Here is a 24917-nt window from a genome sequence, read left to right as displayed (position 1 = left end):
TTTGATCCCCCCCACCCCTCCAAAAAAAAAAAAAAAAAAAGAAAAAGAAAAAGAGAAACACCTTCGTCCGAACTTAACATGGTAACAATGACTTTTGTGGAGCGAGTATCAGTCAGTGCTTTAACTTTGGTAGCTGCCAGCTTCATGTTGTCTTGTGGAGGAAGTTGTTTCTGTTTAAACTTGCAGGATCTTGTCATTTCACAAGGCATCAAAACATCACAGAAAAAGACCCAAAGCAGTAAAACAAACACCCAAATACGACAAGGACAGTGACAATAAAACAGCTGTCTCACAGTAATTATTAGAGATTTTACATTCAGTTTAAGGCAAAGAATTAATTTACATGAATAAGCTTCACTGTTATATGAAGATCATGGATGGTGCAGAGCTGAACTGTAAAGCTGTATTACAAGGATTTAGCTCTTCAGCTTGTATTTTGATTAAGTATAGTACTATCTAAAAGAAAAAAATATTTAAAAGAAATATACAAAAAAACATATATATTCTATACATACATATTGTATTACCATGCAGTTGAAAACACTTACAATATTTTAGAAAGTATGTTGAAAATTAATATGAAGTTGAGTGGTGAATGGTAGGTGGCAGTGGAGATGCAGAGATTTATCTCCCACTGGTTGACTATCAGACATGGCTGAACACATCATGCTGCATTTGGCTTGACCTTCACAGTATATACAGCACAGTGCTTTAAGTAATGTGCTTCTGAAGTTAAAGATTCTTTTATACCAAGTTTATGGCAAGTTTAAATAAATAAATAAATAAATAAATCAGCAGGTCAAAATATCTCAACAAAAGCAAAAGCACATCTCAAACTTTGTGTTGAGCCTCTCATAATGATAAATGTACAGACAGAAGCATTATGACACTAATAAAAAATGTTCATTACTTTAATTTGAGTGAGTGTGATACCTTTTAGTATGATAGTTGCCATAATAATAATAATAATAATAATAATAATAATAATAATAATAATAATAATAATAATAATAATAATAATAATAATAATACAGGACTTCATATTTCTATGCAATGCATTAATCTATAAAGTGAGAACATTTAATGCTAATATATCACCATTTTGTCTCAATCAGTACACTTCCTAGTTGACTGCAATGTAATTGTCAGGATAAGCTTTCAGCTCAGAAAAATTATTATTTGTTAATTTGGCAGGTGATGCCTGCAAAGACATCTAAAAGCTGACCTTTATCCCCGACCACTGTGCAGTTTGGGAGATGCATATGAGAATTGGAAGGAGCTGTCATGTAGGATGTGTGTGTAAAATGTCAAGAGATTTCAGAATTACTGTCCTGTGGAAAGTTCACCTTACTTCCTCCACTCTTGCTGAGGGAGTGCAGCCAGACTGTTGCACAGTTTGAAATGACTTACACACTCACAGGCATCAGCGATGAATAAACTATAATGACTGTTATTGTGTGTGCTGTACAGCTCATTAGAGATGATGTGCACAAGAGCCATCCAAGACAACCTTAAAGGAAGATGTCAGAAGGGTGTGTCCATCTGGCTTCCCTTTGCAGCAGGCGACACCACCCCGTAACTCCTCTCCTGCCACCTCAGCCACTGCATGTGGACCTCTTTCTGCACCTGCCACACACACATACACACAAGATGTTTGCACACAAGTAAACTGATCTTTGCACTCCCTCCCAACCATCAACACATGCACACACGCACACACGCACACACATATACATATACATATACATATACATATACATATACATATACATATACATATACATATACATATACATAGCAAATATCAAAATCAACATGCTATTGTTTTCTATGACTAAATGGCTTGGTATTATGTTTGTCTTATGTTAGATTTGTAACATTGGATAAAGGAGTATTTTATTCTGATAATTTATTTCTTATTTAGATGAGAAACTACCCCTCAATATTTACTTTAAATATATGGTCAGAGCAAACATCCAGTGAGCCAAAATAACTGGGAAACAGCTAATTTTTTTTCCTGTATCCAGACAAAATTCCCCTTCCAGTTAAATATAAATATAACAGTCAGTGTTGAACAGTAAGGTCTTTTGCGCCAACCTCTTGATTGAGAAAACAGTAGAGGACTGCAACCAGAAGACCCTGTAAAAAAAAAAAAAACAAAAAAAAAAACATGAATGGCAGAAATCATGAACATTTACAATAATTGGGAGATTACAGAAGTCAGTATAGTTTAGATGTATGAAACCAAATAGAAATGTTATGCTGAAGAATGACTATGTTGTTTTGCTCACACAGCTGGTAAACTGATATCAGATGGTTTGCAATCACATCTTAATAATACACTCCTGCAATCCCCTAAATGTTCTAAAGATGAAGGCAGCAAACTCTGCTGTATCCTTTTTATCTTTATAGTGAAGAAAATACATGAATATGGTCTTAGTTATGCAGTAACTGAAGTTCTCAGCAGAGGGCTTAATTTAGACTTGTCTGTGATGGCTTGTCTGAATGATGACAACAAACCGCAGCTTCTCTTGCATTCACAACAGCACAGTGCTGCTAAGCTGTAGATTTTAAAGCATGGTTGTGTCAAATTATGGCTCATAGGTTTCACTTTTATTAGTGCAAGAAATATATAGAAGTGCAGGAAGCAAGGCTAATTAAAAATGTGACTACAGTGTAAACAGTATATCCACTTCAAGTCCATATTTGTACCTGGAAGGACCCCATGCAGAGCTCAATACAGAGGCGCAGGTTAACATTGAAGTAGTCTGGCAGAAAATTGAAGAACATGTAGTGGGTTCCAAACAAAGGGATTAGGAGGAGGGTGGACTTGGCCAGGCGTCTGTTACACAAAAACAAAGAATTTAAATGCAGGAGGTGCAGTTACCCGAGAGAGTTATTTGGTGGCTGTCTCATCTGAATGCTGCTCCTGACAACAGCATGCATTCAGACACACTGATGGTCAGATGTCAGTCATGAGGACACTTGTGTGCAGGTACCACTGTATTAAGCTAGCTGGCACAATTAAGTCAAGCATCATCTAACTTACCTTGATATGTCTTATATGAGTACCAGAATACTTGATGTGCCCGAGCACTTACAGTCAATTAGCGAGCCTATTTCAATTTGAATTTCTGATAAGCCTACTGGTGAGTGGAAAAGTAAACGTGGCTTGACTGAGGAGATTTTGCTTCAGTGGTGAATTATTCAGTTCCATACTGAGGTGAATCAACAGTTTTTGCACAAACTGCATCTTTCAACATCAGAATGTCTACTCAGAGTTAAAAAGCATCTTTAAAAGTGTCAATCATCCCACTAAAAAGGCTTCGAAGTTCAAGATAAATAAGTCGCAAAAACCAGCCTTTAAAAAATCCATGACTGTGTTAGGAAAAGATTAAATCTAAATTTAATAAAAGTAAACCTCAAACCTAAAGAATGCTCATAAGTGGACTTCTTCAATACTGCATTTTGTATATAGGCTCTGTATTCATAGTGAGAAGAGATTATCAGATGAGACCCTCTATTAGAGCTGAATTCACAGTATCTACAACTGCTGACTTCAGCTAAAGGATTACAGTACCTGTATTGTGAGGAGTTGTTGAACTGGATCAGTCGAGGATTGAGCTTCTGGATCAGGATTCTGATGATATTTACAAAGAGCATAAAATTAACCTGTTAAAACAAAAAGAAAAAAGTTGTTCTTCTTTAAAACATTTTTGGCCAGAAACGGTACAAATAATGTTTTTCTGTACTTTATTGTAATAACAGAAAACAATGTCTCTAAAATTTAGGTACAAAAGCTTGTCTACTAATAGTCCGTAATATCCTTGGGCACAATTAACAGTTCATTATTTTACTTGTTTCAACAAAATGGAGCATTTACCGCTATAGAGATGACAATTGGTCCTTTGATGATCCACCAGTAGGGTGAGTCCTCATTAATATCCCAACATCTGTAAAAGAAAACATTTTGAAAAGGGGCTCTTCAGCCATTCTGTAGAGGTTTATTCCATCATTAAATACAACAGTTGAAGTTAAAGCAGTAAAGAAATAAACTCCTGGCAGGTAAAAAATGCTGAGCGAATATGAGTACAAATTATGAATAAGAAGGCCAATTAAAAACAAAAAAGTTAAGTGCGCATTCCCTTTAGTTAAGTATTTATTGATTTAATGAAAATGTATAGTGCATGTCAGAAAATAATTGAATTGCATATTAATTTGTGGCTCTGCCTTGAGTGTATATGTCAAATAACAGTGACTGTGGTAACGGAAGCGGTAATTAGAATTAATACAAACTCTGTGTCTTCAAAATACACCCTGGATCCAATCCACAAGAATATAAAGAAAACAGGCACGCCTGTGGAGAAGAAGAGACCCCAAATTAATGTCAGAGAGATGTAATCAAGACACACTGAGATGGCTGAATCATAATAAGGCAGCTATCCGTGGGTGAGGCTGCTAACTGAATTTTTCAAAAACAATATCTGCACCAATTTGTGCAGCAAAAACTAAACATGAATAAACAGTTTTTAGAGTTTATGCACTATACTGTACATGCATTTTGTAACTTTTATGCAGTTAGCATGTCAGCGTTGCATGTCTCAGTGGTTGCAGGAGTAATTACAGAATTTTTTGTCACAATGCATCAGTGGTCTCACCCCATCCCAGCAGGCTGAAGCCCCAGAGGCATCTACGGCTGTGGTAGAAAGAGGAGAGCAGCAGGGAATTAAGGTAGAGCGCCTCCACCAGGAGCCAAAAAAAATTTGCCATCACACAATAGTGACAGAAGACCACAGCGGCCTTACAGGCAAACTGGACAGAAAAAATAGAATAAAAAAGAAGGAGAGAGCTTAGCACAAAAAAGAATTACGCATGAACGTGAGTCAAGAAAAATCTGCCCAGAGGAATCTTCTAATAAAGCCAAAATCCTCTTGTCCTGAGGATAATTATCTTACGGTGGAGAGGGTGCAGTGGTTGGTGTCATCACTGGAGAACAGAGTTGCGTCCTTTATGAACACTGCTGCAGATTTTAGGATGAAGGTAATAAAGAGTTGGATGTGAATAAAGTTTCTGGCACATCGCAGTCTCCTGTTGAAAGAACACAGTGTAGTATATAGTGATGTATAATATACACACAAACACACACACACACATGAATATCAGCCTCACAGCAAGAAGGTCGCTGGTTCAAGCCTCGGCTGAGAAGCGGTTCAAACCTGGAGGGCGGTGGCCTTTCTGTGTGGAGTTTGCATGTTCTCACCGTGTATGAGTGGGTTCTCTCCGGCTTCCACCGTCCAAAGACATGCATGAATGTTAAATTAACTGGTCACTCTAAATTCTCCCTAGGAGTGAGTGTGTGTGTCAGTGATTATTTGTCCATATCTGTGCTGGCCCTGCAATGGACTGGTGACCTGTCCAGGGTGTACTCTGCCTCTCACCTGCAGTTGTGCAACAAAATATTAAGTTAAGGGTAACAATTTTTGTCCAGGCCTGTTTCATGAGCTTATTTTTTTATATTTTTTATATTGTTTATCATGGAGCACTGAGATTCATCACAGGATGGAATACTCTTATCCACCATTGTAGTTTATACTCTTCGGTTTACTAGCCTTCGATGTCCACATGCAGACTATTGCATTAACATATTTTAATTCATAATCAGTAACTGGCTTCCCACCAGTGTATCTAACTACAAGCTTTTATTATATTCACTGTTCCTTCTGTACGTACAGAATTTGTGGAAAAGGCATTTTCTAACAATGTCGCTTATACTTGGAACAAATTACAACAGGACCTGAAGCTGTGCAGCTTAACTGACTGAAAGGTTTTCAGCATATTTTAAAAAATATGAAGAAACCATCAATGTGTGGCTTCTCCTATTTTTAATGTTTTAGTGCTTCTCTCTTTTTATTTATTAGTTTATTTTTTACTTAGTTATATGAAGTGTTATTACTGTAGTATGTTTTAACAGGTTGCTCAGGTGAAACAAAATAATGTGGCAGAGCAGCGAACAACATGTTGTGTAAAAACTCTGCTGCTTCACTGCATTCTGACAAGATCCTTCCTAAAACGGATGAGTGGCAGCCATTATTAAAAGTTGTCTGCTTGGAGTCATGCTGTTTCTTTAACAGCAACAAGCAGAGCCTTTTTTTTATTGTACTGTGGGTCCACAGTGAGTTGTGTCCTCAGTAAAGTCTGAACTAAAGTCTAACACTTTTCTAGACAGCCAGAAAGCTCTTCACCTAATCAGTTCATACCTGAAGAGTAACAGTATCAGCACGGCGATGGCCAACACCACAAGAGAGATGCTGTAGCCGATGGTGTATATCAGCTTCACAGTAGCAAAGTATGACTCCTCAGTCTAAAAGAAGGACAAAAAATATGATCATTTTGTAAGCAATGTCATTATATCCAAATATCAAAGCTTTTCAAAATGCTGTCCAGCTTCAAAATGAAAGTAATGTTTTCAAAATGAGACCAAATTACTGGCAAACTTGAGACCCAACTGCATACATGAGATGACTGAGGAATAACTGCAAGAAGGCTCTTTCCATCCCAGCTTTTGGGACATTGTCTTCTGTATTTTGCATCAAAACAAAAGATGCTCTATCAATGTTAGTGTTCTCTAAAGACGACAGTGTGTTTAAGCACCATTTTCTATTTGTAAAAGGAGATCATTTCAGTTATTATCCAATGAGTGATATTGAATTCTTCCTGCCAGAATCTTCTCACATTTATGTCTGAATCCATATACTTATATTTTGTGTCAAAACATGTCACTTTTTAAAATTTTTGTCATGGTTTTTGTTTTTGGATGTGTTGTGTTTAGCATTGATCCTTTCTTTCAATGTTTTGTATTTGAGTCACTTTCTATCTGGTTTACCTCCTAGTTTTCTTTCTGCATCTCAGTTAGCTTTAATTCCCTGCTCACCTGACCTGCCTTTTATTTGTCAAATATACTGTATATCTGTATTTATTATGATTTTTATTTACATTTGCCAGATTCTCATTACTGTTACCTCATCTGTTTCTCTGCTTGTTGTCTTTGACTCCAGCTTTTCACCTGTTCTCTTCTCCATTTAGTTTTCATGCCTTTTATATTCATATTGGATTTTCTGTCATTGGATTTCCTGCCGGTGCAACTGCATCTGCTTTTCTAAGATACATTGAATCCTCTTTAGTTCTTTACTTGCCTATCTCATGTGTTCTGCCAGCTTTTTGGTCCTTCATCTAAAAACCTGTTTGGTCTGTTCATTTTTCAGCTGAGTAAGATGGGTCGTCCAACTGTCACTTCTACTATTCTTTTTGAGTTGTTTCTGTTTTTTTTCTATTGGTTGTCTGCTTGCTCCTGCAGCTTATCCTCCTGTTTCTAATTTTCTGCCTGATCTCTGTGCTCTCCATCTGGAGGATCTCATTCCTCCATCTGACCTCTTAGGCTGCCTCGCCTCAGTGACGCTCACCTCAGGAATGTCATCTTCCACGTTGCAGGCAATATAGTATGGTGGGAAAGGCCTTGACCAACCCCCACTTGTGCAGTTTCGGCTCACTGACCCTATAAAAGGACATTGGCAAATAAAAAAGTCAGCTATGTCACAGTGCTTGGCTTTTGTTTAGAATCATGTTCTAAAAGAAATACATTACGCTAAAAGAGTCTGCTGTTTAAGGAAGATTCTGACTCTTTGACAATTTTGTTTCACCTAATTGTTTGAGACTGACATGTCTCTAAATCAGTACACAGACTGGCATAAAATTTAACTCTGACATCTTGTCTTGTCCCCTTCAGAATGCATAGCAATCATTCTGATGACTCTTTATATGTACATTTAAGCCTCAAATGCACTAACGACATTCTAAGGTGTGGAGTTCTTGTCATATTCACTCCCAAATCAGTACTTAACTCAGAATATCTGAATAGAAAACACAGATTTACTCAAAATGTATAATATGTTTAAAAAAACAAAAAAGGTTATTAAAGTTGTCATGCAGTTAATGAAAACAAAGGGATATTTGGATGCAAAACCTTTGGCAGCAGCAGAGTTTTAGTGTGTCTTCCAGCCATCTAGAGGCTTCTTCCACTTCTCTACTATGAGTACTTTTGTTGTCACTCATTCAAGCTATTTTAGGTCTGCAGAAGTATCTTTTTTTTCTTTTAGAACTCTCAGAGGTTTTTGAGTGGATTTGGGTCAAGACTTATGGCTTAGTTAACTCAAAACAGACCATTTCTCCCTTTTCTCCATCATTTTTTGGATGCATTTGCTGGATGTCAGACATGCTGGTATTTTTCTGAAACAGGTTAAAACAACTGAATCTAAAATACTTTTATAATCTTCCAATTTTAATTTTCTTTTAATACATTCATTGCATCCAGTCCAGAGACAGAAAAGCAATCCCTCATGACAGAAGGTCCACCATATTTTACCCTTGGTAAAATGGCCTTTCTCTCAAGAGCTTTATTTAATTTCTTATAAACAAATTGAAAGTCTGGTCATAGAAAAAAAATGGGCTTGGGCTTACAAATGTTAGTTTTGTGTATATGTGCCTTTCTAAAATAGTGGTGTCCTCTTGGACTTTACCAATAAAGCCTTACTTAGTTCAGTATGTGGCAAATAAACAAATTCAAACTGAACTCAGTATAATCACATGTTTGATGCTCTTAACTCTTTTGCCTTCACAATTATGAAAAACAAGTGGAAAACAGTAAGTGCCTTTTAATGAAGTAAAATCCTCATCTACTGGTTAATTCAGATCATGTGAACACTAAAGATAAAAAGTCTGAGGAGGTTATCTCTCATGTTTTCTGTCACAGACAAATGACATGGATGTTAGATTAGAAGTTGATTTTAAACTGATTATAGGGCAGGGTGTGAGTGTGGGTTTGTGAGACATGATGGTATCTCTTAGCCACGGACTGACAATCTGTCTGTTTGCACAACACGGCTGGGATGAGCTCCAGCCTTCGCTAATCCAAATCACAAAAAAAGTGTTTATAAGGCAGATGGGAAAGTTCTAGATTTTTTTTAATCTAAAAATATTCAGGAGTGTCAGTAATTCTGAAAAGGTTGGTATCTTGTCTTTACTGTTAGATGTTATTGTGAGCATGTTAGCATGCTGAGATTTTTCTGCTTTCGCATCATATAAAGTAAATTTCCTTTTTGTGAAATGTCAGCGTCTAAGTGTCAATCACAAGTAAGATTTTTTTTTTATTATTATTTTTCAGCTGCTGCTGAAACAAAATAACACTATGTCTAATTTATATGTCTAACCCATCTGGTGTTCAATATTAAACATAATAACATACTATTCATTTTTAATCCTCACACTAACAAGTCTGCCATCATACAAACCTTTGCACTATGAAATGATGCTGGTGAGTCATCCCATCTCAGCCATTCATCCGATATGACATGAACATGGCATACGCATTTAGCCTGAAGTATCAATGTGTTTCAGTACAGCCTCACAGAACTCAGACCCTGCATGTAATTCTTTTTGCTAATTTTGAAAAACACCCTGCTTTTCACTGTACACGCCCTTAAACCTAATTTATTTGTTCAAAAAGACTTAATTAAATTGCAGTCTCCTGTGACAATCTGGCAAGCCTGCTTAAATCCAAATACACCCAAGTGACCAGATTAATGGCTGAATGGAAAATAAATAATTAAATCAAAAACTGCTTAATGTATGAGCTCATGAGGATCAAAAACCCTTTGATTTAAGCAGTATAATATTTCAGTTTAATGACAATCTGCCTCTACTACTTTATGTGATCTTATAGGCACCTGTGTTGTTTTTGAAAAGAGAGAAGACTGCAGGGCAAGCTCTCTGGACAGTTTCCCCAGCGATTGCTTGAGGCCAGCAGGCAACTGCATCCCAAAATGGTCGACAACCTTTAGGAGGTTTAGAAGAAAAAAGAAGCTTAAAAATGTGCATATCAGAGTGTTTAGACAGGGTGGAGGTGAGGGATGATCTAAAACATAAGCTGAAATATGAACAGTCATAGGGAATTGGTGCATGCTTGAATACTTCCAAAGTATTCTTCCAAACCCTCACTCCCACTTCTGCATTTACTAACCTAAATCTGATAAGCCACTGTGGCTGACTTTTAACTTATGTTAGATTATACACTTAAATCCTTCTGTAAGCATCCATTACACTGATAAATCACTCACTGTATTTTCATGCAGCAGTCTCGATGCCATCATCTCCCCAGAGAACCAAAAACTGTCTTTAAAACATTTATTCTAGTTTAGACTCTTTAGTCCTTAATGCAGCTGTCTGCAGCATATTTCATACCACAGCTACAGCACTCTTGAATTCATATGAGTTGTTGTTATAAGCTGGTTGTTTAAAAAAAAAAGAAAAAAAAAAGGTAAACACACCTTCTGCACTTCTGTTTCCCTGCTTAGCAATGTACTGAAGGCAGTGGCGCTCCTCTTTCTCTAGCTGATATATGTACTCACACTCAGGGTGCAGACGTGACAAAGCCTACAGGTAGGAAACAAGGCAAGAAAGGGGGGAGGGACAGTCAGAGATATACATGTAGACTGCATGGTCACTGATGCCCTCAAAGAGACATTTAATGTGAAAAAAGTGCATGTCTTCTTTGAAAGGGCAATGACTCATTTTGCTCACCCACTGAAAGAATGTACCCTTATGGAAAAATAAGCCCTTTTCCAGTGGTGGCTTTAAGGACAATACTCTTCATTAGAGAGCAGAGAGAGATTAGAGTAGTTTGGGCACGTCTGTAAAGGAGTTTGTCCCTAAGAACACAGATGATTATCATTGACTCAAAACATTACACCAGTTTTAAAATCGCTGCATTGGCTCCCTGTGTGTTTCAGGGTTGATTTTAATGTTCTTTTAGTTGTTTCTAAATGGCTTAATGGTCCTGGGCCTTCTTATTTATCAAAACTGCTTTTAAATTATGGGCCCTAGCGGACCCTGAGGTCCTCTGGTACTGGCCTGTTAGTTCTTCCTAAAGTGAGAACTAAAACTTATGGAGAGGTCTCGTTCCATCACCACAGTTCTTGTCTATGGAACAACCTGCCTGAGGGCCTCAGGGCTGCAGAGACTAATGATGGTTTTAAAAAGAGGCTCCAGACCTACCTTTTTAGCTTAGCTTATAACTCATTTTTATTTAATTCATTCACTTTTAAATTAATCTATCTTTACCTTTTACTTAATCATTAAACTTTGTATTTTATTTTTTTACTTATTTATTTAAATTCTGCATTTATTGGTCTTTGTTGTTGTTACAGTTTTAAATTGATTTGAGCTGTTATATTTATTTATTTATTCCACCACACTGTTCTCCTTATAGGGGTTCTCTGCATTGGGAGCTTTGCCTGCTCTGGCCACGTGGTCGTTGCTGTGGGGATTGTACTTGTCGGGGTAGTCGGGGCCCTGCACTGCAGCCTTATGGTTGTGGTGTGGGCCCGGTCTGCCCTGATCTGGGTCATTCCCATGGTACCGACCTTTGTGGTTGCAGGTTGGGTCGGTTCTTGGTGTGGATGGACTCCTAGGATATTGTTTCCTCACTAGGTCCCAAGACATATGTTTGCTTATATTGTCATTTTTAAGGTAGAGACAGTTTATTTTAGAGTATGGTCAAAGACTGGAGATTGGGACTCAATCTCCATTTAGCTTGTGTGTGAGAGAATATGATTAAGTGTGTGTGCTTTGATTTGTTTTGTGATACACTTCATAAGCTTGCTTGTGTTTTTATTATTTCAATAGTTGTTTTTATCATATAAAGCACTTTGTGCTGCTCTTATGCATGAAAAGTGCTTTAGAAATAAAGTTTGATTTGATTTGAACTCCATTTGGTGGCGTTCACAGATTCTTCTTATTGTTTGGATTTCCTTATGTCAAAAAGAAAAACAGAGATATTTGATTTGCATTTAAGTGGCCCAACTTTCATTTGAGGTTGAACAACATAACTACTTCTTACTTGTGAGAATTTAATGAAATTATGTAAAGTGATTAAAATGGAATGGGGGAAAATAGTGGAAGAAATCTAATGCTCAATCTGTCACAGTGAATAGCTGATATGCCTAAATAATTCAGAAAAGATTAAAGTCATAACATCATATGATACCATTTCAGTGAAAGATCTTTCCGTTCTGCTTAGTATTTGTATGAATAAAATATGTAGAATAGAACATAGTGTGATTTTGAGTACCAAATCTATCATAATAAGGCAAGTTTTAGAGAAGGGACTGATTTTAAAAGAGAATTGTGGTTTTATAATAGTCTGAATGAAGCTTAACAGTATGGAAATGAGTTCAGAAAGCTTGTGAAAGTGAATAATTTGAAGAGTTTCCTTAGTACAGGTACTAAAAAACAAATTGTTAATGTAACAAAATAAGACTATAAACTAGATAAAGTACCTGGGTCTGAAAATTGAATCTAATGCAGTGGTGAAAATGTACTTGCATAGTAGTGGCATGTAGAAAAGAAGTACTGGTGTTATCATGATGCCTATTTAGACCAACACAACGACTTCATATGATTTTGTGCTTATGTTGTTGTTGATGTCTGTTGTTTTGTTTTTTCTGGAACTAAATATTTGATACCTGAGTCTTTTGCATTTCCACTGAACTTCAAGCTACATGGTCAATATGGCAAATTCCATAAGTTAACATGTGTTACTGATGCCACACTCCTGAGAGGAGTGCTGGGACTGCCTCACTGGTAGTAGCAGTCTGTGTTACAATGGTTACAAATGTTTATTACATGCTTTACAAATGAATGAACTTTGGGCACTTGCAAATATGTGTTTGAATCCACAGAATATAAATTAGTGGGAACACATGTAAAATTACACATGGACACATTAAAAACTGCTCAATCATTAACATTTTGCAAAAAAATTATTATCCTCACCCTCAATGATATAATCATTTTCATGCGCAAAAAGCTTCCAAAAATGCTAAATGTGTGTGCATGCACAGCCTGACATGCATGCCTCTTACAGCCCACTGCTCTAATGTGCATGTGGAGTTTCAATACTCTGTTCACACATTTTACAGCTCCTTCCAGTTTCTCAAATACATGTTGCTTTTAAGTAGAGTTTCTTTCTTAAAGTTGGAAACCTTCCATGGGAATTAACGGTAATATTTGTGAATTAAACAGATTTACTAAATATAAGGTTTATTCACTTAACAGAGAACTTAAATATAGTTGAGGAAAATATATTGTTGTATAATCATGGCTGAAACAACCAGATTTCTAGCAAGCATACTTGAATATCTATGCTATTCAGGTAAAGTGGGCAGTTTGGCAAAGTACCGAAACAAGCAATACTAAGATTTAGCAATACTAAAAGAACTGATTGCTCAGTACAAGAACTAAAGTTTTAAAGTTCTACTCTGAAGTAAATCTGTCGAAATGTCATGTTTTTAACTGTTTTATTTTGCATGGAAGTCTACTTATGACAAAACAACATTTTGATATTTATGTTTAGATATGATAATTTGTTGAAATTATCCCCCAATTCCAGTTAATTCCCGTGAATTCCCAATCATTTTCATAATTCCCAAGTTTCCAGTTTGGAATATTTCCAAAATTCCCAAGCTTAACGTCCTATGGAAAGTTTCTGGAAATTTACCGGAAATTTACCTAAATTTTTCTTCCCCTTTGCAACCCTACTTTTAAGTGCTAGAGGAATAGTTATAACGTGGGACCAGAGCTTTCTGTGGAAACAGAGTAGTTCATCACACCTTTAGAAGTACCCTCACATGTTTTATTACTTGCTTGTAAACCACATATGAGACTAATTTCACTCCACAGCCATCAGATCAGGAAATGGGTTTCATTTGCAGCCATGTAAAAGCTTTTCAAGTTTTACATTTTTATAAGCTATGAGTTTTTCTTTTATTTGTGCCTTAGAACATAGCTGTGAAACATTTAGGGATTAAAATTTTATTACTGCAAATCGCTGCTCTTGTCTTAATCTCTGTCCATATTCATTCTGGATCTTACTCAACTATCAAGAGTGATGGGGATCCCGTTTCTTTTTTTTTTCTTCTTCTTCTTTTTTTGACTTGAGTTTAAATGTGGCACTCACCAAGGAGAATCAGGTTTTTGACTTATATAAGTGACTGAGTCAGTCACCCTGAGCATGCAGAAATCCATATATGCACATACTTTCACCCTGTTCAAACTGATTCATACCACCAACACCACTGATTTGAAACAGGAAAATAATCGAATTTGTAGTGGGGGGAAAAAAGAGTAAAAGATCAACAATACTCAAAGGGAAAATATTTTCTTGCCCCTCTCCCTAAGGTTTTTAAGGCAAACTGTAAATGAGAAAAAATTCTGAATATGAACCAGAGTTCATGATTTAAATAAAATTAGTCATCTATTTTAATATCATGGCATCATCACAGGTGAGCATCCACACTACTGTCAATAACTTTAACTATGTAGTGTGACACAAACAGACACACACACACACACACACACACACACACAGAGAGAGAGAGAGAGAGAGAGAGAGAGAGAGAGAGAGAGAGAGAGAGAGAGAGAGATATCAGGCATTGCTGATGGCCGATTTACATGTCTGCCATCTAGCGGTGAATAGTGGTGACAGATCAAAATTTTGTGACTTTGGTACTTAGAAGGTTAAATGTAAAAGCAACCAAGCAACATTACAATGAATGTCATTTCTACAATCCAGCGTTATAAAAAAATGATAATTGCAAACAATATAGTTGTACAAAGGCAATCCTTTCCTCTTCAAAATGAAGCATATTGGCAAATTAAAAATAATTCAGATTTTCTTTTTCCTGGCAAAAATCTATTTTATAAACTTAATTTAAAATGTAATTCTGGCAGTGGTGCTTTCTTTCCTTTTCCCTCCTTTTTCTCTTTCTTTCTTTCTTTTTTTTTGTTTGAATGACATGTATGTCTGTATATGTCTGTCTGTTATACTGTGTATGTGATTTAAGTATTGAATTACAAAAAAATATAAATAAAAATAAAAATAATAATGTAACGACAGTTATTAACTGTAGCACACAAAAAGTAGTGCGTCAGACACTAAAATTAAAGTTTATCTTCAGAATAAACAGTGGAAAAATTGATAATTATATTTTTATTTAGTCTGCTTAGTATCTTTGCGAGACAAACATAACGTGAGTGGATTTCTTTCTACGGCTTCACATAGACTATGTACTATGAGCTACTGAGTAATTTGTTCGTCATGTGAGTACGGCAGGGGTGAGCTACATATCTAGTGTTTCTCATTTTGCACAGCTCATTGCAGGCAGGGAAGTAATGATGGTCTGCCAGGAAAATAAGAAACTGATTTGAAACAAGAAACACGAGTGGTTGCCTTTTCCTACAAATACAACAATTAATTTGATATATTTATATAAGTGTAGAATAGCAGTTGTACAATAGTGATATTTTGTTTGGTCAATTCTTTGTAGCTAGCTAGGTACTGATAGCAGGGATGAGTCAGCGAATGAGTCAATGGAGACAAGGAATCACGATTCATGGTTCAGTAAAGTGATTCATGAATATTGTACATTTCGTTCACGGCTGACACGATTCGCACACCACCGTTTATGGCAAAATGCATCCTGTGCATTACTCACTAATTTAAAAGTAACTATTTACTGTGAAGACTGCCTTTATATAGCCTCTTTCCTACTATCTGCAGCTCAGCATTTTTGCACACCAACGAAATGATGTCCAGCAGAGGCTCAAGGACAAATGCTTCTGTCTCAAAATTATCATTACAATAAAGGCAACTTCAGCAGCATGTTAAAAAAATACCACTACAACAAAATAACCAGCAACAGCAAAATGTCATACGCTACGAAGAACCAAAATAAAACAGACCAGCAGCAGTGCATGTGACAAATAGAGGGGGAGCCTGACAGCTGATAAAATCATACTTAGTTACAGTGTGTGACACATATGAGGACAGAGTGGTTAAACATGCAAGGTCAAAAGTTCTCTAGTTTCTCTGCTATGCATAATTGCCTAGTACATCATTCAGATTCAGCCTTGCTTTTTTTGTTCTCCTTACGGCATTATGGTGAAACCAACTTATGTTATAGTATGCCACTATAAGTTACACAATCATACAATCTTACATGCCAGTATGACTGTCTCTTCTGCCATGGATGCTTCTGCGCACTTAGTTACATCTGTAATTAGACATCTCTAGATATCCTTATGTATTTGCATTAGTTGTATAAACAGGATTATACCTGTAACTGGTTCAGAAATCATTCTGGTGGGTTCAGGGTGCATTCAGGCACAATTCAGCATGACTTGTTCTGGACTCCTTTCATGGCACAGTGGCATCTGTTATGTGCATTTCTGGAGCCATGGCTGCCCAGCAGCATACCGCACTATACAGCTTTTTCATCCAGGACGCCACATGAGGTTGCAGATGAGTTTTACTTTATGCACCGCATCGGATGCTAGCAAACAGATTTAACTGGACGTTTTACCATGGCCGATTCAACAAAGAAATGTAAGAAGACATTATCGGAGGAAGAGAGGAAAAGAAAGAGAGATAGAGACAAAACAAGAGATAAGACAAGAGAAAAGATAAAACTGTCTTTTACAGGTTGTAGAGAGCTTACAGTATGTTCTGTAGTGCATCTTCAAAGGTAACATATTTTAGCTTTAGAAGCTACAACCCAAATGTTCCAGACAATCTTAAAGAGCATGAAGCATTTTGCACATGTTTTCTGGGATATCTGCAATTTTAAAGCAATGTACTGTTACCTCAGTTATCAAGCTAAAAAAAAACACACACACAAAAAAAAAAAAAAAAACAAAGGAGGGATACATGTGTTTTAGTATTTTTATGCAGAGGGACTCAGACGTGTTGAGCTCATGCTCATTACACTTTTTCTTTCAGCTTCGTAGATTATACATCTTATCCACTGCGGCCATTTTAAATGTGAGTTCTTTTTTTAAAAAAAGAAAACTTATTGTTATTGTTATTAAGGATATTTTAATGATTTCATAGCAAGCAGATGGCATAATAGGTTTATGAGGCCTTACAAATTATCAAATTGAAACAATTTTCTGCTTTTATTTTAAATATTTGGATTTTTTCTTTACATATTTTAACGCTGAAACATTAAACTTTTAAATCTCTGTGCTTGCAGGGGTTGGAGGTGAGTGGAGTATGAGTGAAGGTGCTACTCTACCATGGGTTAAACTGCAAAGTCACTTATTTTATTATTTATGCTGCCAGTAAAGTAAAGCGGTCTACTTCTAAAGGTCAGACCAGCATGTTAGCTCTCATTTTGTTTAGCTATGACAAAACACTGCAACAGTGAGCCACCTGATTAAATGTCTCCCCACAGTGCATCTGGTCAATGGTGCAATTTGCCTAAATATTTTTTAATCTTATGTCAATATATACATGCAATGCATATTACCATATTTAAGCAACTACAAGAAAACATTATATGTGTTAATTACTGTAGAAGTTAGCTTATCTTTTAACTTTAATGCCACCATTTCTGTTTGGAAAGTGACATGATTTCCTCTCATTTGGTCATTCTGTGCAGTTCAGATTTTTTTCCTTTACAATTCAGTAAGCAAAAATTCTTTCTCTGTGTGGCCTTAGAAGATATTGTAAGGCACAAATGGATGTCAAGAATGACAGCAGTGTGTCTCTTTGTGTTTGTGTGTACGATACAGGTATTTTTCATGTTGTAGGGACCTCCATGTGTTTACGCAGTCACATCATGTGGATATCGCTTTCTCAAAGGGACAAAAGCAATTCCCAAAATATTAATAATTTAATTCTTAACTGCTGCAAACTGTACAATTAAGAAGTAATAATGGATCTCCAGGAAATGAAAAAGTCTGTGTAATGTCCACTAAAGTCATGGATGCCCCTCTGCGTGTGTGTGTGTGTACAAAAGTAGGACTAAAGTGCAGAAAAGAAGAAAAAATGTCTGCATGTCCATTTCCAAAATTACTTTAAATATGGGGAATGTTTTGTATTTTGTTTTTTGCTGGGTAATTTTGTGGCAGCTATCTGAAAGAGATCCGCATCCAGTTAACCACCGCAGGGCGACAGAACATGTCGCAGACGCAGTGCAAAGGAAGATAACTCTGTCACTGATATTACTCAGACTTTGTCCTTGTTTCAGCTCATTTTCATTTCATTTCAAAAAGCCAGAAGGAAAAACAAGATGTGCCTTTGTGACATAATGCTGCTGAAGTCTTAATGAAACAAAGCTTCTAAAGCTAAATTCCTGCGGGATCACAAGGGCTTCCTCTGAAGAGGCATAATTTCCCCAAGTTGCTAGCTTTCTAAGTGCTATCCCATAGGACTAGCTGCTGTGTGCTATAAATATTTCCATTAAAAAGATCTAAGAGTTTCTCTGTAGCGGAAACCACAACATCTGCACCTGCAAAAAGATTGTGGTCTTTGAACTGAAAGATGTGTGGCAACGTCATCAATATCCGTATCAATATCATTCTTCAACATATTTCTTCTAAACTTCTAAATTTAATACTTTACACATGTACACACACAGACATAAAAAATGGTCTTCTCGATTGTGTTTGCATGCAGTAACATACTGCATTACTTAAAAAAAACATGTTAAAACAGAATAAGCATCAGACACGACAGACTGTTTGAAACTGCACAAGAATATATGTGAATCAAATGATTCTCAGTTTAATGAGAACTTTGAATATTTACTATTCTACAAGTCTAATGTTGGATTATGGTGATATTTGCTTACAGCTTGTGGAAGCTTTTTATCATTTTGCACTGAGATTTATCACCAGTGATGGTTTTAGCTCTCATCTCTGTGAGATGCATGTTAAGGCTGGGTGGCCCTTTCTATTATGAAGGTGTGATAAACACTCGGTTCTACTTATTTATAAATACCTAGCTATTCTACCCCTCTATATTACTTCCTTTTATATGACCCTCATCACAACTCACTGAAGTGATTGGATTACATTTACAGTTTCTAGTTATTTTTTCTTTTTATCCTGTCAAACCCAGCTTTATGCACTCTGCACCTGCAACCTTGAATTATTTTCTTTTCCTAAGGACTTTTAATTTATTCATTCATAAAATTTGTTTTTCATGACCAAATTTAACTATATCATTTTAATGAGTTATTTTAATGTATTTTTTAAATCCAAGTTTAAACCTTTAACATTTTTTTTAGTGACCTTTAATTTACAAAGGACTCCGAGACCTCCATATGGTTTCAAAATAAATAGTTTAAATTACTAAAGCAAAACAGTTTGCAAACAAACCAACAAGAAACAAACAAAAACAAAAATCTTCGGAAAAAAAAGTTTCTTAAAGTACAGCAAAGCAAAAGAAACATCTCAGTCAAACACATAAAAAAACCAAACATTTAAAAATGCCAGCGAAGAAATGGAGCATCATTTCACACAAACAACAAAAGAGAAACCAAGGAAACATTTCAAAGATGTCCATCCCGAATGTTATCTGTGATTGCTCTGACCTGACATGGTAAAAAAAAAAAAGAAAAAGAAAAAGAAAGTAATCAAAATTCATCACATTCTTTTGGAGCTGCTTTTAATTATATTTTTTCCAGAGATTGGGCATCTTCAATAATGTTTTGTGTATTTTTTTTTATGTTATGCACCTTGTATTTTTGTTTTTGTCCTTGTAAAGCTTCTTTGTTTGTCTAGTAAAGTGCTTTATAAATATGTGTTGTTATTTTTATTATATAATTACAAAATTTCACAAATACAACCAAAAACAAAGCTGTAACGCTCCCAAACAAACAGAATAGCAGAAAATGTAGCAACAGCTCAGAAAACACACCAAAATTAAAATAAAGCCCCAGAAAACAAACACAAAACAACATAAAATACAACAAAATAGAGAACCACACCATGTTTCTATTCAACTGTGAAATAAAGAATAAATCATGTTTTATTGTCTTTTTATGTTTTTACTAAAATGTTTTTGTTTTGTTCGGGGTTTCATAAGTTTTGGATGAGTTTAGCCAGGTTCACATTTGGCATCTGACAGTCAAAGTCTTTGCACTCATAAAACAACCCAAAATACCTGGAAGGAGATATCAGCTAAATGGAACACTGCAGGTCTGATAGGTGGTGTTTTCACATGAGGGGATGCTGTGACAATATCTTATGCAACATAAGAATGGAGTGCCACATAAGACCCACAATAAATATCAGGAGGTGAGGGATAAAGTGAGTCAAGGCAGGGTTGTTAGGGGCACCAAGGGCACATGACGTGCCCCTGCATTTCAACTACATGATGTGATGGGGGAAGACACTCTGCTGCACTTGAGAGGCAAAAACAGAAGTAGGAAGAACCAGAGATGGGGAGGAAAAGGCTACATAAGGTACGTCTGGGTAATATGAACCCTGAAACCAGATGCAAAGCTTAACACTGCCAGGTTACTCTACAGTCGGCAGTAAAAATGTTCTCTGAGAGGTGAAACCCATTATCTACTAACTACCCAAAAAGGGGGCATAGCATTGGGCTCACTTTGCAGATGTTGCCTTCAACTACGAATCAGGTGCACTTTTACGCTCCTGCACTCTGGCACAGCACAGAAATATAAAACATGTTCTTTCAATCAGAAACAGAGCACAAACAAGGTCAGCCTCTGAAGTTCTGATTACACACACACAAAGGAATATTTTGACGTTCTTTGAAAATGAGTTCACTTGCTTTTATGCCAAGAACTCAAGAAGCTGGAAACAGTTCGATCAGGTGAACATAAAGAACAGGTGGGGGTGGTCCATTTACATCAGATCTCTCTGCCAGTAAAGTACATCTTTATATTACTGATTAACACATTTTTAACCATTAAACGACTTAATATACAAACAAGAACCATGTTTGCAACCTGCATTTATGTTCTGCTTCCCCCTCTGCCTCTACTAATGTTTAATCAATTGGATAAAGCTCATAAGGAAATGGATCTCACCAAAAAAAAAAAAAAAAAGAAAAAAAAAGATAGTCCTTTTTACCCTTTCCCTCTTTTATTGTCCTCTCATGTAGTGGGCTTGTTAAAGTGCAACATTTTAATCATATTTCAACATTCAGGAGAATAGAGATAAAACCTGCTTCATTGTACTGCAGAACATTAGTTTTGTGTTTTCATTTGAAACAGAGACTGAAGAAATGCCTGCTCAAGAGCGTGTGCCCTGCCCCTTTTCTTCCTGCTGCATGCTGATCATCACACCACCAGTTTGCCTGTTTCTCACATTACTATGTAGTTAGGAAATTACAGAGGTGGTAGAGTAATAATTGTGTACCTGAATGTGACGTGACAAGCTGTGGTAATGTGACATGTGCATGGCTAAGTTCCTGGTGAGCTTCTGTACAGCTGACTGGGGAAAGCAAACTAATAAACAATTTGGTGTTACGATCTAACAGGTCCTGAAGTTATTTTCATTTACTGAGTTTAATAAGATTTTCTATCAAGTAAATTCACAAACAACTTTATGCCCCATTTCACTACATTCATTCCATGAGTTACAAATTTTAAATTTCAGTGCATAAAAGTGATAAAGCTACTGCATCATCCCTATTCTACCTGACTATCTTTTTACATTCTTGCAGCAAAATCTACAATTGCTCCCACAGATGCACAAATATAAACCCATCTTTAAAATGTCCAGCAAAAAGTAATCTCCACATGACCCACTATGGCTAAACTGGTGTAGATCTTTTCCTTCACATGCCAATTCAGTCAGGAGCTGCAGCTTTAAAATGCATGGGCAAAATAGTTAGAAATGTCAGTCACACTTTCCCAAAGTCAGAGCTCAGAGACTTTTACGGCAATGACTATTTTTTCAGAAAACATCTGATCAGTTTTATTTCACAGGAACAACAAATGAATATTTCATGTCTGTAAGCCAAGTGGACTTTACATTTTAGCAACATACATTTACGTATATTTACATCAGATCTACAAGCGTCAACAAATTGGATGCTAACTACACCTTTTTAAATCTAGGCCATAATCTATGATAAGCACACATGCAAGCTTAAGCAAACACACATACGACACAAACACACACACACACACACACACACACAAATATCCTGTGCCATTCCACATAAAGCCTATAAATTACATACAGATCAAACATGCTGACAGTAGTGAGCAATGATGGCCAAATATACTGTGTATAGATAAACACACACTCAGACAGGTTTCCTTAGTGTGACAGTAAGTTAAATGGACTGAAATGTCCCACACAGTCACAAGATCTCAATCCAAAGAGACACTGTTGAGATGTAGAGGGGTGTGAAGATTACATCAGCAAAATGTTGTAATGTGGGTATAAAAACTCCTCTGAGGATCGTTGCAATGCTTGCAGCTTGTGCCATATGCCACAAAACATATGTCTCTCTCTCTCTCTCGTTAATTTGTCCAATTATAAAAATTGTTCTACATATTAAAGCGCTTCAGTTCCTAAAACCTCCATCGAATTTAATAGCGTCAAATTAAGCCGAGTTTAATCTTTAAGCTCACATATAATAGTTAGCTGTAACTTCAGAGTAGGTCTGAATAACTGTCACTTAAACTTTTAATATTTTTTAAAAATGTCTCCATGATAGGCTTTCCATATTTAATAACAATAAGTGCAAAGCCCTGATAAGGACAGGTGTGCACGATTTTATGTGTGTTAAAATGACGATGGACACCCTGTTTAATTCTCTTCTTCTTCTGCTTCTTCTTCTTCTTTTTTGTGGGGCTGGGGGTGAGGGGTGGGGGCGCTGAAGTCAGGTTATTTTTATCGAAAAGAAAGTCTGATTATATATATATATATATATATATATCAACAGTCTCTCTCTCTCTATAGATAGATAGATAGATAGATAGATAGATAGATAGATAGATAGATAGATAGATAGATAGATAGATAAATAGATAGATAGATATTAACTGTCAATCGTGTCCTGCTACAACACTCTCCAGCCATAATGTCATCTGTCAAAAACACTTGTCCCAATTTGATTCAGTTTTTTACCTCATTTCTGGCTAAGTAAGTCATCTTTTCCACATGCTTTTCTTTCAAACATTTGCAGCTCAAATAAATTACTCACAGTTTGAGACAAAAACAGAGTGAGAAAAATCCTCCTGAAGCGGAGACAGGACATGCTGTCGGCTCCTTCCTCTGAGTCCGAGCGTAGCGCTTTCCTGAGCGGCACTCTGGCAGGACGGGATGCTCGGCTCGCTCCAAGAGATGATAAAACACGTGTCAAGCATTCAGTAACCCAACAGAAATACTTCCGGTATTGGTGTCCGCAATAAAACCCTGACTTTCATTCCTGTAAGTCAGGAATTCTTGTGGGTAAATGACTTTTTTCACATCCTCACAGCCACACCAAGAACAGAAACCAGCGGGGTGCGGAAACTGGGGAATGTAAAGACAGTTAAACATGTTTATACTTGTGAAGAAATACTCTTGATTTTTAATTTGAAGGCAAATTTGAACATACTCCAAGCTTGAGTCAAACACACGAACACACACAATACAATTTGATGTGAAATTACATTAGCTTTCTAAGTGAACTCATTAACTGTCAAATATTCCAGTTTGGTTGCTCATCATACCAGGAGTGTAGAAAGGTTTTGAGTGGGGGGCAGACAGGCAAGGTATCAAACCTCAAAAAGGATGGCACTTGTAAATGTACAAAAAGTAGTCTTCCTGATTTTTTTATTTTTTTGGGAAATAATGAACTTATTTTTACAACTGAAGTGGTCATTTAATGTGAAATCTTTAATCTTTTTCAGTTAGTCCAATTCAGGGTTGCAGGGGAGCTGGAGCCAATCCCAGCAGCAGGCAAGAGGCAGGGTACACCCTGGACAGGTTGCAAGTCCATAACAGGGCCCTAATGTGTAATGTACAGCATTTTTACATTATTACTATTATTATTTTAAGCATACAACAATGATATATTTAAAAAAAAAAAGAATAAATAAACAGTTGTTGACATTGTATGGTCCTGCATTGTATAATCCCTCCTGTGCAACATTTGGGTTACATCCACACAGAGCCGGAACCATTTTAAAAAGTCTTTTTGACAAAATCAATTAAATAAATGTGTGCATGAATGTAACAGTAAAAGTGCTGTAGTATATGCCAGGCCTGTAAGTGGTGCTGAAACCCTACCTCAGAAATACACCAAAAACAGAGAATAATACATAGACACATAAATTCATGTGGTGTAAACAAACAAACATAAGAAGAAGATGGTGGAGAATCAAGCATTAAGACAGCAAACGCTATAAAAGCGGTAAAAGCCATATTATGCTCAGTAGATCTATAGCATGAGTATAACACTGTAATCTGTCACTGCTGAAGCTGTTGGTGGAGTTTGAACATGCAGGTTAAATAAGGGAATGGCACATATGGGCGTAAAGATGGGGTGGCATTTTCAGATCCATTCACTTAAGGAGCGGGCTTTAAAAACTAATCCTTTCTAGTCGCCAAATTTTTCTATGTGGACAAAACGTACAAACAAAACATGTACCAGGTACACCTAAACTCGTTTCCATGTGAACATGGCCTAATATTTTAGTGGTAATGAGAAAAACTTGCTTTGAGCCAAATCACAGGTTTTTTAGAGTTTCTTCAGCATTATTGACCAATTAACTTTGCACGATCGTCACATCTGGTTGTTTTATGACTTCCACATCTTCTTCATAAAATGTAAAAAGGTCAGACAAACAAATATCATCACCCACGTAGGCAGTTGGACAAATACATGCTGTATAATAAACAAGAGGTTTGCTGGTGATGATGTAGAAGTGCATTACATGCTGTCAGCTGAGGTTTACCCAGGTGCATTCTTCAGATGGCTAGTCAGATTTTAGGGGTGGTCCATGCACTTTATGTGTTTCTCACCACTTAAACTGAGCCAAAATAAGTTTCAC

The 24917-nt window shown here is 36.4% G+C and overlaps 1 protein-coding gene across 1 annotated transcript; it reads right to left on the bottom strand.

The window, feature by feature from the left end:
• Nucleotides 1-4: 4 nt before the first annotated feature.
• On the bottom strand, nt 5-23238 carry ghrhrl (growth hormone releasing hormone receptor, like). Its single transcript, XM_042005380.1, has 13 exons — nt 23084-23238; nt 10380-10485; nt 9780-9887; nt 7461-7552; nt 6258-6361; nt 4956-5088; nt 4659-4812; nt 4297-4357; nt 3884-3953; nt 3581-3672; nt 2713-2842; nt 2098-2139; nt 5-1626 (listed from the first exon to the last, which is right to left on the bottom strand). Exons 1-13 carry the CDS (start codon nt 23135-23137, stop codon nt 1525-1527), a joined length of 1248 nt encoding a protein of 415 aa, XP_041861314.1. The 5' UTR covers nt 23138-23238; the 3' UTR covers nt 5-1524.
• Between the last annotated feature and the right edge of the window lie 1679 nt (nt 23239-24917).

The sequence above is a fragment of the Melanotaenia boesemani genome, chromosome 14 (genome assembly GCF_017639745.1).
Source record: "Melanotaenia boesemani isolate fMelBoe1 chromosome 14, fMelBoe1.pri, whole genome shotgun sequence".
Lineage (NCBI taxonomy): Eukaryota > Metazoa > Chordata > Actinopteri > Atheriniformes > Melanotaeniidae > Melanotaenia > Melanotaenia boesemani.
This window is presented reverse-complemented; position numbering and strand designations above follow the sequence as displayed.